Source organism: Notechis scutatus, chromosome 4 (genome assembly GCF_049901735.1).
Source record: "Notechis scutatus isolate UNSWTSFEM ecotype Mainland chromosome 4, rNotScu1.2, whole genome shotgun sequence".
NCBI lineage: Eukaryota > Metazoa > Chordata > Lepidosauria > Squamata > Elapidae > Notechis > Notechis scutatus.
In genome coordinates, this window is record NC_142012.1 from 73,239,698 (window position 1) to 73,258,399 (window position 18,702).

General features: G+C 39.0%; 1 protein-coding gene across 16 annotated transcripts in view; it reads right to left on the reverse strand.

The window, feature by feature from the left end:
* CAMK2G (calcium/calmodulin dependent protein kinase II gamma) overlaps positions 1-18,702 on the reverse strand; it is a 217,503-nt gene that overhangs the window by 57,555 nt on the left and 141,246 nt on the right. For all 16 annotated transcript variants that reach the window (XM_026674244.2, XM_026674241.2, XM_026674242.2 and 13 more), the window contains exons 6-12: positions 17,992-18,064; positions 13,283-13,385; positions 11,413-11,496; positions 7,231-7,325; positions 6,613-6,735; positions 6,026-6,109; positions 1,986-2,028 (exon numbers count right to left, since the gene is read on the reverse strand). In XM_026674244.2, coding sequence (XP_026530029.1) covers positions 1,986-2,028; positions 6,026-6,109; positions 6,613-6,735; positions 7,231-7,325; positions 11,413-11,496; positions 13,283-13,385; positions 17,992-18,064 — 605 coding nt within the window. The remainder of the gene's footprint in view (positions 1-1,985; positions 2,029-6,025; positions 6,110-6,612; positions 6,736-7,230; positions 7,326-11,412; positions 11,497-13,282; positions 13,386-17,991; positions 18,065-18,702) is intronic.

Below are 18,702 nucleotides of genomic sequence, written 5' to 3' on the forward strand. Positions count from 1 at the left end.
CCCAAAATTCCCCTTCCTCTTCCAGGGGTGGTATCAAACAAATAAAAAAAAAAGAATCCAAGTCTATATTTTAAAGCCTTATTAAGATTGTATTTCTGTCCTCAAGTCTTCAAGGCATCTCCTCCAACAAGATCCAAATTAATATATTTTCTTTATCCTCTCCCTTCCGGCTTAATTCCGTCGGGAGGGAGAGTAAACTTTCCTTCAGCACCTCAAAATAGCCGCTTTTTTTTCTCTTGTGGAAGAAATCATCAGAAAACCATCTTTTCCAGGAATTAAATTAGATAAATCTCAAAGCCCTGGGTCGACCAAGAAGAACTTTTACTTTCAATAACTTTCTCTTCTTCCTCCTGCGCATACTTGCCCGGCTGTCAACTTCTTTGTGGCGGCCATTACGGACCGCCGCTGCACAAATCCTGGTAACAGGGGGTTCTGCCCGGCCAGGGAGGGGTCTGCAACACCCCAAACCCTTCCTCCGGATCCCCTTACCTTCAGCTACCCCTGCAGGGCAGCCTTGCTCCGCACCCGTCCGGGTCGGAGCCCCAAACGGCTAGCGCGGCAGGGATCGCGCAGCTTCGCGAATCCCTACCGCTCATGGCGACAAACCGAAACCAGAAATTAAGACTTTTGAGTGGTTGTGTGAACACAGCATGTATTTTTGAATAGTGGGAAGCTAAGACTCTATTTTACTGAAATCTAGATCTAAGGTTTTCCCTCAACAAACCCCTACACTCAAGACTGAAATTTGAAGAAGCACCCTCTCAAACCATTGCAGTGCTTAGTTTCACATTAAACTGGAAATATGAGAAGAGGACTTTCAGGGGTTCTCTTATTGGAAGGTGAAGAAGAAAAACTGGTTTCTATTTGCAAAAGGGGAGGAAAATTTCAAACCCAAGTTCTGAAAACAATAGTATGCATATTGATATGAAGTTAGAAAACATTTTGTTGAAAGAAAATACTGATAGAAGCCGTTTTCTTCGAAGTAACTATTGTTTCTTGCTACTGCTAAAAAAAAAAATCCGTTATAAGCAGACCCACCTCTTCAAACTGAAAAAGTTATGCTTAAATTTGAGAAGTTAGGATATAGAGAGAGTCATTTTTAAGAAACTGTCTATGGATTATTACTTTGTAAAATACCTAACATTATGTATTACAATGATAAAGAATAAAAAGATTTGCAAATAGAAAGAATGCTGCAATAGGGGCCAGCAATCTTTTTGGCACTTGAATGTCATGCAAAATCTCTTTAAAATGGCGCAGAGAAAGAAAATGCCAGTGGTTTTAATTTATGTCATGTTTTTCCTATTTCTTAATAAAACTATAGATATAAATGCCAGCTGGGACTAAGAATTTTGGAGACAATTATCAGAATCAGCTCTGGATGCAGGGACATTCATGGAATGGGGGGAAAGGTTCAAAAAAAGTCAAGAAGGTGGCAGCATTGTGGCCATCATCTTGATTTTTGTTTTTACTCCCGCTGCCCCATTCTGGATGCTCTAGAACACTGTTTCTCAATCTCAGAGCCTTTAAGGCATGTGAACTTTAAGTCTCACAGAATTCCCCAGCCAGCCATGCTACACATCTCCAAGTTGCAAAGAAGCACCACTCTAGGACTTGAGAAGCACCGCTCTAGGACTTTGTATATGTAGTAGCCATCCTACTATTCCTCAACCAGAAATCAACCACATATTTGTTTAGGATTTCATTCTCTCTCCTCTGAGCTGAAAAAACAAACAAACTTTGCTGCACAATATAAACAAGTAAAAACAAAGAGAAACCTGAAAAGTGCCAAGTGCATTACTGGCCCTTTTTTGATGGAAGAATCATGGCAATTCTTATCTAGGATCAGATCAGATAAACAATAGCTGCATGAAATTGGACTCTTCTTCAAAAAATAAAGTGTAATCTGTCTGATTTGTAAATCTATAATTTGCTTAAACATATTTGCTGGAAACAAATCAAGAAACAGAAAAACGAACTCTTACCTGAAAAATTCCGAGACACCAGCATAGTGGTAAGGATTGCACCCTAAAAATAGCAATACACATACAGATATATTTATATAAAATACATAAAAAGTAATGAATGAATATTCTGGACACTATACCAGTGAATATATATGTTTACTATGATCTATCTATACCACAAAATAGAAAGATATGTCATGTAGCCATTAGTTGAACTTTCTTCTCTTCTCTTTCAAGGAAATATCTTTCTGGTTTGCTTATTGTAGCCTTCCCAAATGGGACTCTATATGTTGCATGTACCTCCTAGTTAGCAGGATGTGAATTACAATGTAGTGGTGTGACTATATGTGGGCAAACTGGGTTTTGGTTTTGGTGAAACCAAATATGCTAAAACTGGCTGTTACTGACTTTACCAAGAGCTGCTGACCCCGCATGAGCCACAGGTACCACTAAATTAATAACTTCTATGCTTTTCTATATTACTAATAGCAGTGACCCATATCCATAGAACAATTTGGTGATCACCAGAGCACATAAGACTTCAACATGAAATGTAGGAGGAGTAAATAGTGAAGAGCATTACTTAATTAATGAAATTAAAGGAACAAAATAGATTATTCTGTGTCCATGAAACTAAGATGGGGGGAATGAATGTAATAGATTTAATAAAGGTTGTCTGATTTTGTGGTGTGCAGTTGATGAATACATACAAAGTACTGAAAGTTTAACCATGAATGAAAGGGATAAATGTGTGTCAAAAGGTACGATGTATGTTATACTGGGTGCTGATAATAAAAGCACCAGATATGAATTTTATGAAAAACTGTGCAATATTCTGAACAAATGCAATCCAGGGATAAAAAAATACTCTGTCAGATAAAATGAATGGGTGCAGGAGAACAAAATAAAAGAAAAGAAAAATTGTTTAGACCATTCAGAAACTAAAAAGTGATTGAGAATTGTTTTTCGTGAAAGGTTTCAGAAAACTGTCTGCTTGTTTCAAATATGTGACAGAACATAAATTTATTTATAAAGCCATATGGCAAAGGAATGCATGTAAATCTAAAACTATTATTGATGAAAGAGAAAAATAGGAATGGGCATAAGAATCAGTGACTCTGAATGTGGGACATTTCTTTGATAGTATCAGCAGTGGGAAAATGGATTTAGAAAAGAAAAAGAAAATGAAAGAAATGACAGTGAAAGAGCAACAATAAAAGTGGATGGATTAATCTCCTAATACTACATAGTGGATGTAAGGAAAGAAGATGCAGAAGCTCCTTTGAACAGTCAGATAGGGATGTTAAGAGTGGCATTGTGTGTGTGTGTGTGTGTGTGTGTGTGTGTGTGTGAGAGAGAGAGAGAGAGAGAGAGAGAGAGAGAGAGAGAGAGAGAGGGAGAGGGAGAGAGAGAGAGAGAGAGAGAGAGAGAGAGAGAGAGAGAGAGAGAGAGAGAGAGAGAGAGAGAGAGAGAGAGAGAGAGAGAGAGAGAGAGAGGAGAAGAGAGGAGAGGGGAGAGGGAGAGGGAGAGAGGGAGAGAGGAGAGAGAGGGAGAGGGAGAGGGAGAGAGAGAGAGAGAGAGAGAGAGAGAGAGAGAGAGAGAGAGAGAGAATGCTTGAAGGAATGAGATTTACACGGGAAAGAGGTACAGACGTATAAACAGAGAAATGTAAAATTATGGATTTGATATACATATTGGGTTACAATTTAAGTTATTTCATGTTTGAGGGATGCATCTATGCCTAATGGCTGAAAAAAATAGCATTATACTTATATAAAGGGAAAAGTAGTGAAAGTGAATGAAATAATTACAGAGGATTTATTATTAAGCGTACCTGGATCAAAAACTAAATATAAGATAAATCTGGGAAGAATAATGAAACTTTCTGCTGGGCAGAGGGATTGTTTCCCAACAGGTGAGTGAAAAATGTACTAATGTGAGAAAAGAAGTTGATCAAGGAATATGACATTGATCTACTTGTTTAACGTGTACGTGTTAATGTGTCCATGTGTGTGTGTGTGTTCATTGATGGACTTTTACTGATTGAATGATAAGGCTTTATTATTTGCTAATAGATAAAAGGTGAGATGTGAGATAAAGAGATTTTTGGATGAGGTGTTAAATAAGGTCAAAATTTAAATTGGACTTGTAGTGTATTTTTCCATATATATATATATATTCCTCCCTTCCTCCCATTTTTTCTCTTTACAACTTTTTCATTTTTGTCTTAGTTTGTATTAGTTCTTTATCTTTGTATTTTTAAGCTTCAATAAACATTATAAAAAGGAAACTGATCGTACATTTGTTGATTTAGGGAAAGTATACATAAACTATATTGACTTGAATTAATGAAAGAGTGTGGTGCTTATTAGAAATGCATCTACATGGAGGGAAGCATGCAGTGGGGTGCCTCAAGGTTTTGTCTTGGGGTCAATGCTCTTCCACATCTTCATAAATGATCTAGATGAGGGGATAGAAGGTGAACTCATCAAATTTTTATCTTGACAGGCATTAGGCCCTATTCAACAAGATGCAGTTCAGTGGTAAGAAAAACAAGGTTCTGCACTTAGGCAGGAAAACCCAAATATAGGTGTAGAATAGGCAGCACCTGGCTCAACAGTAGTAACTGTGAGAGGGATCTAGGTGTTATAGTGGACCACCACTTAAGTATAAGCCAGTAATGTGCTGCACCTGCTAAAAAACCAAATGTAGTCCTATGTTGCATCAACAGAGGGATAGCATCAAGATCACAAGAAGTGATAGTACCACTCTATACTGCAACAGTGAGGCCTTACTTGTCTTGGCCTGGTTCTGGTCACTATGATACAAAAAAAGATGCCAAAACCCTAGAAAATGTGCAGAGAAGAGAACAAAGATGATAAGGGGTCTAGAGGCTAAACTGTAAGATGAACATTAAGGGCATGTCTAGCCTATCAAAGAGAAGGATTAGAGCGCTATAATAGCTGTCTCTCAGTACTTGAGGAGCTGTCATAGGGAAGAAGGGGTTTACTTATTTTCCAAAGCACCTGAAGTCAGGACAAGAAATAATGAATGGAAGCTCATGAAAGAGTTTCAACCTAGGTACAACCTACAACAAGAGAGAAATTTATTGACAGTGAGAACAAAGAAGGAATGGAACAGCCTTTTGCCTCCTGGAGTTGTGGATACTCAATCAACTGGAGGTTTTCAAGAACAAACTGGACACCGTTTACTCTTGTGCAGGAGATTAGGCTAGAAGACCTCCAAGGTCCCTTCCAGTGCTACAATTCTATGTAAATGTAGTGGCAGAGATGTCTTGACTGAGAACATGAATGTATACAGATGATGCCAAATTGCTCACCAAGAATAAGGTAAACAAATTGATAAATATTAAACTGTATGATGCAACATGGGGATACACATCCAAAAATTAATATTGCAGACCAAGATATTATTTTTTCTCTTTTAGCAGGGAAAACAGAACAAGCAAGTTTTAAATACATGGTGAAAAACTAAAGAATAGAGGTGAAATTCTGTATCTTACCAATTGGTGCATAGGATGATAGAAAGGTAGTGAGCAATGTGTGGTTTATTGGAAGGAAAGAATGTTAATTGAAGGAAGTACAAAGTCTGTAAAGCATTCTTCTGCTCACTTTGCTATTTGGGAGTAGAAGGGGCAATATTAGAAGAAACAAAAACCTGAGCCATACGGAGTGGAATGAGGGCTTCAGGAATGCAGGTGATGGAACAGGAAGAATGGGTGCCGAGTACAAAGCTCGGTGCATAAAAGAAGGAATGACAGTATGTAGAAGTGGATGGGTGCTGTAGAGAAAAGGAACGAGGGCTGAATTCACAACAAACATATGAAGGAAAGGTAAATTGATGGAGGGGAATGCTCAGCCACCAGGTACAAGAAAAAGTTTAGATCCCATGCATGTAGACGGTATAGACATTATGTAGACATTATGCTTATACATCTGTCCGAATTGATTTTAGGCTCAGTAATTAAAATGTATATTGCCAACTTCGATAATCACAAAATGTGGAATCATAAGTCACTGTCCTTTTTAAGACTATACCTTCAGCTTTCTTCTGGCATTGAACTTTCTCAAGCATTCCACAGTCTCCTGTCTGTGCATCATAGAAGCTACCGTTGATCGTTGCTGGAAAAAAAGCAAGAAGAAAGCTGGCATTTAGATCACTATCTCAGTTTATTTAATAACTAGATTTCTATTCTGCTATTCCTCCAAGCGTTCAAGATAGCTTATACGTCAATCTTTCTTCATGTTATTCTGCTGCATGCAATTGGCCCATATTCAGTGTTTCCATCAAGGAAGAGAGGCTTGGACTTATGTCCAGTGCTGGGATTCACAGCCAGGTCACACCAGTTCGGGAGAACCGGTTGTTCACTTCCTGAGCAGTTTGGTGAACTAGTTCTTGGAAGAAATCATTAGGGCAGAAAACCGGTTGTTACATTTTTTGAATCCCACCACTGCTTATTTCCCCCCAGTCTGAATCCAACTACTTAACCACTGGCTCTCAGTCTCAATCTCTCCCCCTCTACATGCCATCCTTGTACTGGTTCTTCCATTTCAACTTTAATCTGGTTGGTTCCCATTTCCAAGCTTCTTAAGTTATTGTGAGAAGGAAAGCTGTAGATACTTACACAGACCCATGGGTGCTTGAGTGCCTGATCTGCTGTGATGCGCTTTGCAGGGTTTATCGTCAGCATCTGGTTGATTAAATTCTTTGCTTCTGGGGTCACAGTATCCCACTCTGGAGAAGGAAACTAAGAGGAGAGATAACAGAAGCTGGGTTTTTTTTAAACCAGCTTATATATTCCTGCAGTTGCTTCTGCTTTTATTCCATACTGAATCAGTATAAGTGAGTGGCCTTTCAGGGACTCACATTATGGAGAAAAATATAGGTGATGCAGTTCCAATATGGATGTGAGTTGTAGACTACAAACTATTTGGAGTGTTAAGATTGCTGAATTTAGGGGACAGTTAAATGGGAACATTAGCTGATTCCTAGTATCTCATCCAGCTAACGAGAATAGAAAATGGTTCTCTTCAAAAGAATGTTCAGTCACTAAAAGATGTTAATACTTCAGAAATTACTGAACTAGTATTATTCAGGTAAAACAAACCCCATTTTTATGAATGAGCAACTTCTGACACTATCCTTCTTCCTTATCTCCTATGTCCAACAATGTATTTTGCAGTATGATGCATCAAAACCAGACAATTAACTGCAGAGAATAACATATAAAGAATTATCTCACATCATAGGCCCCCGCCTTGATCTGCTGATACAGTTTATGCTGATCTTCATCCCAAAATGGAGGATATCCAACAAGTAATATATACAGAATAACTCCTAGGAGAGAATAAAAAAAATTACAGTTACCCTAAAAGGCAAATGTACCCTTGAGTCAATCCATGGGGACTGGTCACCTTTTATGCTGCTGTCCATTGTCACAAGGTAATCTATCTTCTATGTTCAAGACTTATTCCAACTTCTGTGGAGGAACATACATTTCCCTCTCTGTCATACCATCATCTCTCAAGTTACTATAAATATTTCTACATGGAAAAATCTGAGAATGCTAGCAGCATCCTTAGCCATCATGTACTGTATGTTAATATATTTATTTGAAGTCTTCCATGGGACTGAATGCCAGGACCTGAGAGAGACAATATCTTTGCTCTCAGCAGTGGCGGAGTCTTTCATAAGACACTAAGCCAGACAAATTCATTTTAATTACATTTCAAAATTTTCAGTTTAACCACTTTATTAATATTAGAGACCTTCAAACCAGCAAACTTAATTTGACACCTGGTGACTATTACCTTCTTCTTTGGATTTAAGAAATGTTATTGTATGTTTAATATATGATTGGCAAAAAGCAAAAAAAAATACCTTGATTTAAGAAAGTTTTAAATGAATTTGGAGACCAGAGAGATTTGGAATGTTGGTTATTTTTGCTGTAAGGTTTGAAAAAAACAAGTATGTAATTAAATAATATACTTGTGGGAAATGACTGAAACAACAAACCCCATATTAGGAACTGAGGTTAATGAAGATTGTACAGGGAACTAAAGGATCAGGCAGAAAAAAGTTAAAATGGCTATAACTGTTTCTTATTTTAATTTTTTTTTGAAACCTGGACTGAATATTAATAACAAATGTATTAAAAAGGATACAGATTTTAATGAACAAACTTTTACAGAATGAGAAAAATATTTTGAAAAAGCTTTTACTTGACTTAGACATTATAGAATTGGAAGGCACGGGAATCAACAAAATTGAGATTACCAAAATGGAATTCCAAAAGGCAAATCAAGAAAAGTATCTGGAGTGGAACAGCTGCAACAAGACATGCTGGACAATGCCTCTTTATGGGATTTACAGAATAGGCTGGTAAAAGCTTTAAAGACTTATTCTAAAAGGTGATGAAAGATCAAATCCTTCATACCTTAATACTGAATTAATACCATAAGCTCAAGCTTGGGCAGAGCAAAAAGAAGGAGTATTTGACCAGGAATGAACTATTTGCTGGATACTTCTGGTAACTCTTCATGGAGAGTTCAGTTTTTACTGACTAGGTTTGAAAAGTTTATTTATTTTATTTATTTATTTATTTGATTTGCCAATTGTTTACAAGATAATAAGTATAAGTGTATACATAGTTGTGAATACATGAAATGGGTACATATAAGAAAGATAAAAGAAGAATAAGAGAAACAATAGGACAGGGACGGTAGGCACGGTAGGCACGTTGGTGCGCTTATGCACGCCCCCTACAGACCTCTTAGGAAAGGGGTGAGGTCAATAGTAGACAGTCTAAGGTTAAAGTTTTTGGGGTTTGGGGAAGAAACTACAGAGTCGGGTAGAGTATTCCAGACATTGACCACTCTATTGCTGAAGTCGTATTTCCTGCAATCAAGTTTGGTGCGGTTAACTTTGAGTTTGTATCTATTGTGTGCTCTTGTGTTGTTATGGTTGAAGCTGAAGTATTCATTGACAGGTAGGACATTGCAATGTATGATTTTATATACCATGCTTAAATCAGACCGAAGACGGCGTAATTCAAGGTTTTCTAGTTCTAGAATTTCAAGTCTGGTGGCATAAGGTATTCTACAACGAGTAGAGGAGTGGAGAACTCTTCTAGTTGGTGATTTCTGGATTGTGTATAGCAGGGGTCCCCAACCGCCGGTCCGCGGACCGGTACCGTCCAGCGGAACAACCCTTACCGGGCCGCTGGTTGCTGGGCGCCGCCATCTTTTTGGTAAAAAGCGCTTCTGGTGAGCTTTTCCGGGTAGAAAGCTCACGGAAGCGCTGTTTCATCATAAAAGATGGCGGCGCCAGCGCTCGGTGAGCTTTTCCGGTAGAAAGCCATTTCTACCCGAAAAAGCTCACCAAAGCGCTGGCGCCGCCATCTTTTTAGAAAACAGCGCTCCGTGACGTCACCGAGCGCCCTTTCGTCATAAAAAGATGGCGGCGCCCAGTTGACGCTGATACCGGCCGCGGCGCCCAGCTGATGTCGGAACCGGGCGCGGCGTCGAAAAGGTTGGGGATCCCTGGTGTATAGATACAAAATTAACTTATGGGAAAAAGAGGTTTTTTAATGTGTAACTTTAAAAGAGGGTGAAAAGTTAGTATACTACATTATGCTTGGTGTGATGAAGGTTAAAGGCCACCTTTGTTGCCGTTTTCCTTTTTTCTTTTACATTTTTGTCTTTCTTTCCTGCACCTTTTGAACTTTTATTACTCTTTCTTCTATTCTGAAACAGCTTACTCCCTGAGGTGAGATTAACTTCCACTCTCCTGACCCTTCTACAAGAGCCTGAAGACCTGACCCTGCCAGTTGGCTTGGGCCTCCAATTTGGGGAGGGGGGATTTTTATCATGCTGGAGGTAGTCGATCAACTAACAACAGCTCCCAGCTCCCCTCCACGCTACATTCTGGTCATTCCCTCCACATCTTCTGGTTTCAGTTAGAATTTGTATTTTATCATGATTTAATTGTGATTTTACACATTTGTGTATATATTGATATAAATATATATTTATATTTGTATATATATATATTTATATTGTAAGCTGCCCAGAGTTGCCTTTCAGCAAACAAATTTAGTAAATAAACAAACAAACAGTTTAGTCTATACTGGTCTTTACTATGTTTATTAAAAAACTTGATAAATTATTTTTAAAAATTAATAAGTCCTGCTCCGTGTGTGCAAATGACCACCCCAGCAAGTTGATAAAACATTTTATTGTGAACAAAATGAAATGTAAACATAAGAAATATAGCAAGGTTAGACTTTTTCTGATCTGTTCCGTTAAGATAATGGATGACTAAGGACATTTTTAATTGCTTGCTCATTTGCTCCACTCAGCAGACTTTATAAAAATTACATACTTTCTAAGTGGAAGTCTGAACACATTGTATGTAACAAAGCATCAAAAGTGCATTAATAAATTGAAGCCAGGTTTATTACTCTAGCAAGCAGAGAACAATGTTCCCATTCACGCAGTAAATGTTCTGTTTTTTTACAATGAAGTATCCCAATGAGAAGTTTAAAAGCACCATTCATCTCAGACTTGAATGAACAGACTGAACTGGACCATTTCCATTCTAAATCAGTTTGGGGAAAAATGGACAACAAATCAGTCTTTTTTCACCCCAACTAATACAAGTTTTTCTTCCAAACTTCTGATGAAGAGAGTTAAAGGTCTAAATACTCGTAGAGCTTAATGGAACAGCAGATAATTCCAGGCTATATAAAGAAAAAGTACTAAGTTACAAAAGTGCTGTTCCACTAGTTCCCTGGGAATTTTCATGGGCCAATTTTCTGTTAAAAGAAGAAAAACAGATAAAAATGTCTGAAAATTGAGAAGCCTAATTTAATAATTAAAACGCTAAAATAAAAGAGAGCTCTGCAAAATATATTGTGATCGAAAGAAAAGTTGGATTACTCTGAGAGCTTTGCAGCCAATTATTGGTTAAAAGAAATGGATGTGTTGAATCTTTAAAAGACAGAGCATGCTCATTTCACAATCCCTACATCCAGGCTTCCCTTTCACTGTAAGATCTGTCAGTCCAGATTCTACATTTCCATCAGACAGGACAGAATGGAATCCGTCTACGTGCATCAAGGTTCTATGTCACATAGGTCTGTTTTCAGGAAACTAATGACTTTCCAAATAATGAGGATGACCTCATGTGTCAGTGACGTAGCTGAAAGCACTGAGCCAACCTTGGTTTCTAAAGAATAGATAGCAGTTGGATTAAGAGTATAGAGCTGCTGTTTCAATTTAATTGAGGAACATTACAGTCACGGGTTCATAGACTATTCTCAATCTCTGCAAACTGTCAGACACCTTTATGCAGCTTGCTCCCACTTTAAAGCAAATATATCCCACAACCCAAACAACTATGATTAAAAGTTAGAGGCTCTTACCACATGCCCATATATCCACTGGCTTTCCATAAGGATCTTTTCTTAAGACCTCAGGAGACAGGTAACCTGGAGTGCCTGCGAACCCTGTCAAAGTACAGTGCAACACTTCAGAATAAAGCTACTACTTTCACAGATTACTAGAAAATAAGCTTTCTGACATGGAGTGCGACGGACGTGTGAGAGTACCACCCCATGAATAACTCATGGAAAAGCTTCCCAGACGAGGCAATCTTGGACCAAGTTAGCACAGGGTGTCAATCAAACCAATTTCCCTCCCACTCCAGCCATAGGGAAGATAATCATAGAATGCCACAATTGATTCAGCTTCAATTTGCAGACGAAATCTAATGCTGTGGCCAAATGTTAGTAATATTTTAATCTTACTTATATATTGTATTTATATCCTGTGTTTCCTCTGGAACATATCTGGGGTCTCCTTTATTTTATTTGCTTTTCATTCTTATATTTACAGGACTTATAGCCCACTCCAACTAGCCAACTTTGAGCAATATATACCTGTCCAATACATATTTGATGCAATGCAAAGTAATGCAATGCAAATTAAGCTTTTAGCTTAGTGGAGCGGCCAAGTTTTCACTAATTTTCTGAAGGCCAGGAAGGAGGGATCAGTTCAAAAGTTGGAGGTGTGGGGATGGTGAAATGAGATGATGACCGAGAAGCCAGGCATTCATAGTCCTTGAAATCTCTGGACAGTCTGATCAGCAGGGCATGTAAAGATCCAATCCTACTAAATTTTATTAGGCAGGCAGATGTTATTGGCAGAAGGCAGTCTTGCAGATACACAGGTCTTGAAATACCTAACACTTTCAAGGTGACAACCAGCACCTTGAATTGCACCCAGAAGTCAACTATCAGCCAGTCTAGAGTAGATGTATTACATGGGTCTGAATGTTCTTTGAAGGCAGCCCATCACCCAGACTCCTCCACAGACTGCACTTGAGGAAATCAGTGCCAATTCTGCACCCACCATCTCAATCAAGTTTCATCCATTATCTCACCAGACAATCAAGGGCCCCTCGCTCTAAAATCTTCCAATCAACTCCCATCCAGCCCCATTCTCACTAGGAACTATCAGAATGAATTCAGCCATTCCCCCTCCACCCTTCCCAAAAATCACATTTCCAGTGTCCCCCTCTCTTCCTCCTCAAACTGCAGCAACTTTGTTACATCTTGGAGTATCCAACTTAGTTCTACCATGCAAAGCTCTCAAGGTGGGGTTCTTGGAGGAGGGCATGGTTACATCTCCCCATTGAAGGAAGCAGGAAGCTGCATGAGAGTGTGCTTCTCATTGACTGAGCCTATGGCAATCCCAGCAAATATGTCCAGATGCAGCAAAAAATCTTTACCCGGTATCCACTGCCAAATATCTTCTCCTGGGCCAGACACTGCCCAAAGCAGCGAAGGGAGGATCTGCAATATGAGGTGCTCCTTGGCATTTGGAAAATGGCTTCAGCTCTCACAGATATGCCCGCTGCAGCAGCCACAGGCCTCAGGCCCTGCAAGTCTGTCCATCTCACTTTCTAATATTGTATTATTGCCTTTATTTCAGGCTTGTCTCAATGAAAAAACTAACAGAATGAAAGCTGAGGAATCTCACGCTCCAGAATTTGGCATATTAAACCAAGGATGAAGAAAAGTCCCTGCGACAGAGTTGAGTGAAATGAAGCAAGGGCCGCAATATGTAAGTGAGCAAACAAAATGGAGCTTGGCCTGTATCATCCATGCAAAGAGAATGATCCCCATTTTGGAGGAGAATTGGGAGCTGTTCTTTTAATGACAAGTTGCAACCCTTATTTATTTAAAGAAGAAACTTAATTTGATGAAGCATAAACACTTCTGAAACACTTACCAAACCACGCCTGCTGTTCTCCTTGTACTTCAATTGCAAGTCCGAAGTCAGCCAGTTTGACAGCAGCCCCTTTGCACTTACTGGCAAGGAGCAAGTTCTCAGGCTAAGTAAGAGAATCCAGAGAGACGAGACAAGAGAAAGACCTGAAGTGAATATTTCTATCTTAAAACCATTGCCCTCTTTTTAAAGTTCACGGCATCACAAATCTATCCTTCTTTTAAAAATCCAGATTCTTACCTGCATCATTAACAAACTTTGGGTGGTGGCAATGGAAGGGATGGACTAAAATTCACAACAATGCACGGCAGCTTGTCGAACTCTTTCCCAGACAAGCATTTCTTATGCGCCAATGCAAACAGTAGATGGCACTAATTCTGCATGGCCTTCAGATTTCCCTGTGACTATTGGAAGGCACTATTGGAAGTAATTCTGAAGGAAGCAGAACAAGCTGCAGCAAGACGAACTCTTCATAAAGTTCCCAGGCTACATACATATATTCATTTAACTGCACAGAAACTTCAGTTACATTTGCTGCACGGAAATTCCAATTATGTTCCAAGAAAAACTAAAATTATTCCAATTACGCATTGGAATAATGCATCCTTCTAACTGTGTGGTGGAACAACCAAATTCATCTCCTCATAGCCTCCCAAGTCTACCTGGCACAGCATTAAGGCCCAAGAAATTATCTTTCATACATTTATTATATTTGTACTCTATTATGCCCAACCTAAAACCCTTGTTTTATGCTGTCACACATAAACAGTTCTAATGCTGGCTGCTGAACAGGGAGATCAAGCTGAAAAACAACGCAACCAACTTCAGTTTTTAAATTCTGCTGATTCCATGTTAGTTCTGTTGACGGGAGAGGTGGGATTCAGCAGGTTCTGACCAGTTCTGGAGAACCGGTAGCAGAAATTTTGAGTAGTTCAGAGAACTGGCAAATACCACCTCTGACTGGGGATTTTACAGTATCCTTCCTCTGCCACACCCACCAAGCCCTGTCCACAGAACCAGTAATGAAAAAATTTGAATCCCACTACAGCTTTCGTTAATACGGTGGCGATTTTGCTCTCCCCATTCTTCTCTTCTAAGTTAAGAGTCCCCTCCTTTTGTTCCCAGAATAACCCTCTGCAGATATCAGAAGAATTGGAAGTAGAAGTCTAAAAAAACTACTGCCACAGAGAATTTTACTTCCAAAGCATGGAATTCTGTAGCATAAATGCATGTTGAGAACAAGCAGATGAAGATGTCAACCATCTACAAGGCCTTGCATCCAGTCCCTTATTTGCACCATGCAAACCAGTAGTTCTACAACTACAAAGTTAATTAGATCATGTGTTAAACTTGCTTGTTCTCTTGCAGATATTTCATTACTTGGCTAGGTAATATCTTTAGTGCTAGAAGGGAATATTTGAGTTGAGTAGCTACATAAATTTGTTTAATAAATACTTAAATAAAAATAATTAGGCCATGTTGTGTTGTACAGTTGCTATGGATTCTGTTGCTAGTTCTGAATCTATAGATGTAAAGAGTATTGTAACACTGAATTAAACCATAATCTCATCGTCCAAGCTGTTTTGTAAGTTCTTTGATTACATTGTGTGTTGGGGTTCCTGGTAATGATACAATTGGACAAAGAGATGTGTTGGGCTTGTGCATTTTGGTGGTCCATAAAAGTGTGGGAGGGTAGGTCTCTTGCTTTTCATCTGCCACTATTCTTCTTTTGTGATTTGACCTCCCTTGGTTAGAGCGTTAAGAATACTCTTGATCAGGCTGTCTAGTTTCTCTATTGAGTTGGTATTTACTAGGGGTGTAGGTTTTGCTGTCTGCCAATAATTGTTTGGTTTTTTGCATGTATTGACAGATGTCCATAATAACTATGGTTTGCTTTGTCTTCTGGTTTCCACTGGTTTCCTGGAACAGATGTTAAACTGATGGGTCTTTAATTTCCTGGATCTCCCTGTGAACTCTTCTTAACAATTGGAATTAAGATGATACCTTCCAGTCTTCAACTACAAAGGCTGGATGTACAGACTGGCTGCGTATTTTAGTTAGAAAGTCCACAATCTCAGCTTTAAACTCCTTATAATAATACTTGGATGGGTGAATGCCATCAGAGCGAAATGATTTGTTTGTCAGTAAGGCCTAGGATGTGGCAGTTTATAATCTGAACTGAGTCCAGGCAAGATTATCTGAAGCCAGGTAGAATCGATTCAGCAGAAGCACAGGATAAGAATATTTTTAAGAATAAGTGTGGCTACGTCCTGAAGCTCAGAATAAATGGTACAGCCAAGTGCTGTGTTCCAAACAGAGTAGCCCTGTCATCATTGGCATGGAGATCCCAGTAAAACAAACTAGAAAAAGAAGTAATCCTCCTGCAATTCCAGCTAAGGCAGTATTTACTGAAGGAAGGATCATTCTTGAGAACACTTCTGGCTGGAATCTATTACACTGGCTGACTAATTTATCAAAGGATTAAACAAACAACTTTTCTCTAAGTAGTGCACCTAGCCAACTCCCTCCGAGTCAATATTTTAATACAAGGCAATGAAGGAATTCCAAGGTTGTATGTAAACAATAGGGGGGAAAAAACAAATCCGGTCCTGGAAAAGGCAATCTCATAAGTTCTCAAACTTTTTTTACTACCATGTAGGATTCATCTCCGCTAAAGGAACCCTTTGAGTCATGGAATGAAAAGGTTTGATGGGATCTGAAGTATCTATAATCCAATCCTTTGCTCAGCACAGGCATCCATGAGTATGGCATACTCGACAAATGGCCATCTAGTTTCTACTGAGATATCTCCAACAAAAAAAGCTTTACTGGCTCCAAGGCTGTCTGTTCTATGGTTGGATAGTTGAATTAGGACTTCTTTTTTCTTGATGGCAATATAAATCTGTGGTTTCTTGATCTGTGTTCTAGAACAACTCTGACACTCTTCAGATACTTGAACAGAGCTACGGTGTTCCCTGAAGACTAAAAATGCCCCATGCCTTCAAACCTTTTATCTACATCCCTTAGTTATTTTCTTTTGACTACCAACAATCTGTCAATGCATTGGTGTCCAAACCTGGGTGCAATGCTCATGGTATGTTTGGCCAACACAAAATACAGAAAGGAATTATGTCTTATCCTGAACATGGCATTCTATTTCTGCTAAAGCAACTATGATTGCATCAAGCAATAGTAACAGCATCAAGTCAATTGTTTTGAATTGCAGGGAACAAAAGAGATAGTGGTGACCCTTCTGATTTAAGAGATTTCCATTCTAATGTAAAACCATGGACAATAAATGATTAACTAATAATACCAAGCATCCTCTTTCTCTTATAGTGCATCTGTATTTGTTCCTCCTTCTCTTCACTTGGTTGAGGCAGAAATTAGCAGCACCAGCCCAGATGCAAAGTTTCAAACAGCTTCCTTGTAGCAGCTGGCCTTCTTCAAGCATTATGCTTAGCTGGTGATTAAGGGAGACAACCTGCTTGGGTTACATAGCTCATGCTGGCTTCTTGGTGCAGGGGCTTTTCAATTACACTCATGGACACCACTGCTGTCCAGTAGTAAACTGTAAGCAGCTTGTGCGCAGCATCAGCAACCAGTGACACAATCAAGAAGTCTCTCTACTTGATCACAAAAGAGCTGCAAGGACCAGTGTGCACCATATGGCAGAAGCAGGATGGTTTCCTCTCTCAGGAAGTTGCTCCAAAAAAGGTGCCCAGGTACTGCAAGGGCGCCATATGGTGCTTCATGAACAAGCTCACCTAGTGAGGAGGAGGAGGATACAGGCATCAAATACAATGCAAATCAAAATCATGCAGATGACCCCATTTTTGAAAGAAATATATATTACAAATGCACAAAAGCCCTTCTGTCATTTTGTCATATATACAGTAATAAAAAACTGAAAACAGATAAAGAACTTTATGAGTATTTTGAAGCCTGCTCTCTAATGATCAAACATGCCAATGTGAAATTCCTGTTAGCAAGGGCCACTGGTATTTCCATAAGTATTCGTTTCCCCATCTTAACAAACCTGTTTAGGAAACCTTGCTGCACCATGGAGCTACCATGATGTTGCAATAAGTTTGGACAGTATTTTAACTGATTCTGCAGCATTTCTGGATCCATTTTTCCCTCCAGCTGGTGTCCACTGTAAGGCAATTGGGTTTTCCTCCCAGATCTCTTATCAAGATATATCTTTATCATTTTAAAATCCTTTGAATTATTGCGCTACATGAACAGTTAGACCCATATCATATCTTACATGCATAATTGTCCTTACATGCAAGGAAAATATGCTCTAACATGTATTTCTTTAAAAATTAGAATGAGAACTGACTGGCAAAACTTTTTCCCTCCACGGAGCTGGGGTGGGCATGGCCTGCATGTGATGCATCCGGCCGGTGGGCCGTCAAGTTTGACACCCCTGCTCTAAATGGTAGTTATGATCTGCTACAAGCAGAAAGCTTACTCTTCATCTCCCTCAACTACAGAACAATATCAATTGGAGACACTAATGTTTTTGTGAATTGTGTAGCATTTGAAGGGACCAGGATATTAAATTAAATGGAAGATTATTAAGCCAAAGACTGTAGCAGAGAAGCATACCAATTTTATACTGCCCTAGGTCCACCTGTGCAATTACCTTGATTTCATTTAACTGTAGCCTCCAGGCAAGGCTACTTCGCACTGGAGCCATGTATTACCTTTAAATCCCTATGTACAATATCATGTTGATGAATATGATTGACACTCTCCAAAATCTGATGAATGCAGTGGCTGCAAAACAAACAAACAAAGCAGAGAAGAAACATGATTTATTTATTTATTTATTGAATTATATAAATATTTTTCTAGTAAGACTCCCACAGCAAAATATGCTTTTAATCAAGAACTGCAGATTAAAGTTTTAACAATACATAAAATATCACAAGCAAATATGAGCTATTACTGACAATGCCGGCTTTCTGCATTGTTCTATGAAGAAAATATAACTCACAGCACTTTCTGCAGTACAGCTCTATGCACTGAGAAGTGCTTGGAAGCCATCTTAGCCCAACCTTGACCCAGAAACCTCTTTCCCTGGTTGAGGTTATCTTGGAAGAGATTTTTCAAGAATCCCTGAAATCTGCCACACAAGAAGCCAAGTCCATTAGCCAGTATTTACTATAACCTCTTTGCTAGCCTGGCTGAAACTAAAGATTCCCTCACTTCCTTCATGTTGGGAAACTGCCAGTGGGAAGTTTAAGTAGCAGTGCACAGAAGGATATTACAAGCATATCTGCACAAAAGGGCTGGAGTCTTTGAAAGGTGCCGTCTGCTTAACTTGCATTTTTACTTCTTCCCTTTTTCCAGCTTTTAAGCTCCACGTTTTCCAGCAAAACAAATAATTTATCTCTGTCCCTCTCCCTTTGAAT